General features: G+C 29.2%; 1 protein-coding gene across 1 annotated transcript; it reads left to right on the forward strand.

Annotated features, from left to right (window-relative positions):
- Positions 1-969: 969 nt before the first annotated feature.
- On the forward strand, positions 970-2,271 carry LOC102588721 (uncharacterized). Its single transcript, XM_006356859.2, has 2 exons — positions 970-1,364; positions 1,909-2,271. The coding sequence occupies exons 1-2, from the start codon at positions 1,008-1,010 to the stop codon at positions 2,095-2,097; spliced, it is 546 nt and encodes a 181-aa protein (XP_006356921.1). The 5' UTR covers positions 970-1,007; the 3' UTR covers positions 2,098-2,271.
- Positions 2,272-3,400: the final 1,129 nt, after the last annotated feature.

A 3,400-nucleotide genomic window follows, 5' to 3' on the forward strand; every position in this document is an offset into this window, starting at 1 on the left:
ATATTTTGTGTTATTTTCTTAAGAAACACCTTAGATAGTTGTATTTTGGTAGGACTAAAGAAATATTTGAAGTACTAGTAAATTATATGTTTGTATGAATACTTTACCGGAAAAACCCGAAACAACCCGAAAAACCAAAAAACCAAAAAACCAAAAAACCCGAAAAAACCCGAGGTTGAAAAATCCGAGTTTTATTGGTGTAGTTTGGTATAAATTTAAAATCCGACACAAATGGTTTGGTTTGATATTTGAAAAATCCGAACCAACCTAGCCATGTACGCCTCTAATTTGAAATTTTAAATTTGACTACTTATTCAGGACTAAGGGTAGTATGACAAAAAAAATTTCATTAAATCCAACATCTATTTTTGATATATAGGTGAAGTAAAATAAATGGAGGGAGTAATTAACTCACAGATAAATCAACTCAAAATTAATTTTTTCGTAATTATAAAAACGTAGTACTATTTTTTTGGTGGATAAACTAAAAAAATAAAAATCTAATAAATTAGGAGTATCATTTAAACAACAAAGGTCAACCAATATCCCTTGAAATTTCTTTACCTCTCAGCACGTCTCTCATGTTATATTAATTAGAAACTATTGAATTTTAACTTCCTCAACTTCTGGCCCCACAACAAGATTCCACAATCATGGGTCCCACTTATCTTCTCTTGTTTCCTACTATTTCTGTTCCAAATTTAGGTGACACCCTTCGAATTTCGAGAGTCAAATAATTTAATTTTAATCGTGAATTCGAATATAAATAAAACCTTTATATCGGTTAAACTTCATTCTAACATAGGTCACAATAATTTGACAAATTCAATAATTATTGTCAAATAAATATTTGTCTGAATCTCGAAATTCGAAAAGTATCACCAAACTTGGAACATAGGGAGTAACTAACTTTTCTCATCTTATTTATACATAGTCCCTCCCTACAAATGAAATGAATATATCCCTCAAACCAACTTCAAGAAAAATTAATTAGTTTCTTTTTTCACATGGATTTAGGTCCAAATAATTCATGTGTGAATAATAATATTGAGATGGAAACAAATTATGATGATGTTGATCATACACCTGAAGAAAGTGGATGGACAACTTATTTAGAGGATTTTTCAATGAAGCAAAGGGAAAATAACTATAGTTCATCATCTGATCATGATAATAATTCTTTTGGTAGCCCTTCTTTGCTTTCTGATGCTGCTTCACATGCTGCATGGAAACAAAATTCTCAATCTCCTATGAGTGGTTCACCATTTCTTAAGAGGTTGAATTTGAAGAAACAAAAAAGAAACAACAAAATTTCTGATCCTGATTTGGAAGACACTGCTAGCTCACCTATCAATAGTCCAAAGGTCAACCAAAACTTTCTACTTTTTATTTTTATGTATCATATTCTTGTTTTTTTTTTCCTTTCGCTGTCGATTAGGTATCAATAGAAATATAAAGATAAAAAAAGTATGGATGATTGTATATAGATTAAAATTGAACAGATGATAGGTCAAGATCATGTTGTTTATTGGGAATTACATAGAGGAGAATGAGTAGATATTGAACGATTAAATTTTGAGTTCTTGATATCGTGAAATTTTTCATCAAGATGGATATCTCTTTTACAATAGAACGAACTCATACTAAGGCTAGGAGTAGTAGGGGTTGTAAGTCAGACGGTACGTAACATGGTTTTGAAATTTATGGTACTTTAATTAGGTCAAATTAATTTTAAGATGAAACTTTTGGGTTAATCCAAACTTCGATCATCAGGAAATTACATTATATATATAGTGAGAAGGATCATTTTTTTTTTATGTATATATGATAAATATTTGTGTTACTTAGTGAAAATTCTGATTTCGCCACAATTTTATATTGAGATATGTCTTGTTTTGTTATTAACAGGTAAGTAATTTTAAGCAGATGGACATCAATTATAGGACAGAAAATAGTAGTGGACAATTCCAAGAAATGAAGAGGGTTGAGAGGAACAACAAATCTTTTGATGGAAAAGACAATAATGGGTATATAGAATTGAAGAAGAAGGGACTTTGCTTGGTACCTTGGTCCATGATAGTCAACAACCATGGCTGATCTCCCTAACATCCCTCTCTCTTCATGTAAAAAATCTTCATCTTTTTTTTTTTTTGGGGGAGGGTGGGGGTGGGGTGGGGGTACTGTAAAAAATATAGACAAAATACATTGATAACCCTTAAAATTATCAGTGAATTTTATTTAGATATATTCGGATTACGATATGTTTTAATTGAACACTTGAATATGATAAAATAATTTTATTAGATATATATTTTCGACTCTAATTTTAGAAAATCAATTTTGTGCGTGTTCTCAAGCATATATTATACTAGTAATAAGTTGATTATATAAAGTATATATTACCTTCTTTAATTATATATATTAGTCTCAATAAGGACATACTTGAGGTCTTATGACTTATTGATGATAATACGTATAATTAAGAGAAGTGATTAACTTATTTACATAATGGGTGTTTGAGAACACACAATTTATTTCTCCAAATTTTGAGTCGGAAATACTTAATAGGAAAACTTTATCAGGTGTTCAGTTGTAACATATCATAGTTCAAATAATTAAGAGAAATTTACTGATAAATTTAAGTGGCTATTATGTATTCCGTCAAAACTATATAGTATATGAATTGTAAAAATGTACTACATCATCATTGTCACAAAAAGAAAAAAGAGAAAAAAGGAAGCAAAAATTGTAAATAGAGCTTCTTTTTCTCTTTACACAAGTATTATGTAAAGAAGCAGTAAAGCATTATTAATAGTAATGTTTTGTATTATTTTGGGAAGTCTGCTAATGGCAGAAAATCTAAAATCACGTTTGATTAACAAATATTAATAGTAAGTTGTTAGTTTTCTATTTTTCTTTCTAAAAGATTGTGTTGGTTGAGAAAGATTTGATTCCAACATTTACTTATTTTATATAATTACTATATCTAATTCTCAAACAAATTTGGGTTAATTATATAATCCTCACCAATCACATTCCCCAATTAAATTCATTATAGGCCAATTATTTATTTATTATATATATATGAAAGTATTAAAGATTCTTTATATTTTTTTTACTGGCATAGCTCATACATATCTTTATTAGAACTAAAATAAGGGTGTGTTTGGTATGAAGGGAAACTTGTTTTCCAATTTTCTCATGTTTGGTTGGGTTAAATGTTTTGGAAAATGTTTTCCAAACCAACTTATTTTCCTCAAATTTAAGAAAAATGACTTCCCTTCAAAACTTAAGGAAAACATTTTCCAAACCTCTCTTCCAACTTCAAATTACAATTACTTCAAAATTTCTTTTTTTCACCCTACCCTTGACCCCACCACCCACCTCCTACCCAGCCCCC

This window comes from Solanum tuberosum, unplaced genomic scaffold, assembly GCF_000226075.1.
Source record: "Solanum tuberosum cultivar DM 1-3 516 R44 unplaced genomic scaffold, SolTub_3.0 scf00236, whole genome shotgun sequence".
In the NCBI taxonomy this organism is placed as follows: Eukaryota; Viridiplantae; Streptophyta; class Magnoliopsida; order Solanales; family Solanaceae; genus Solanum; species Solanum tuberosum.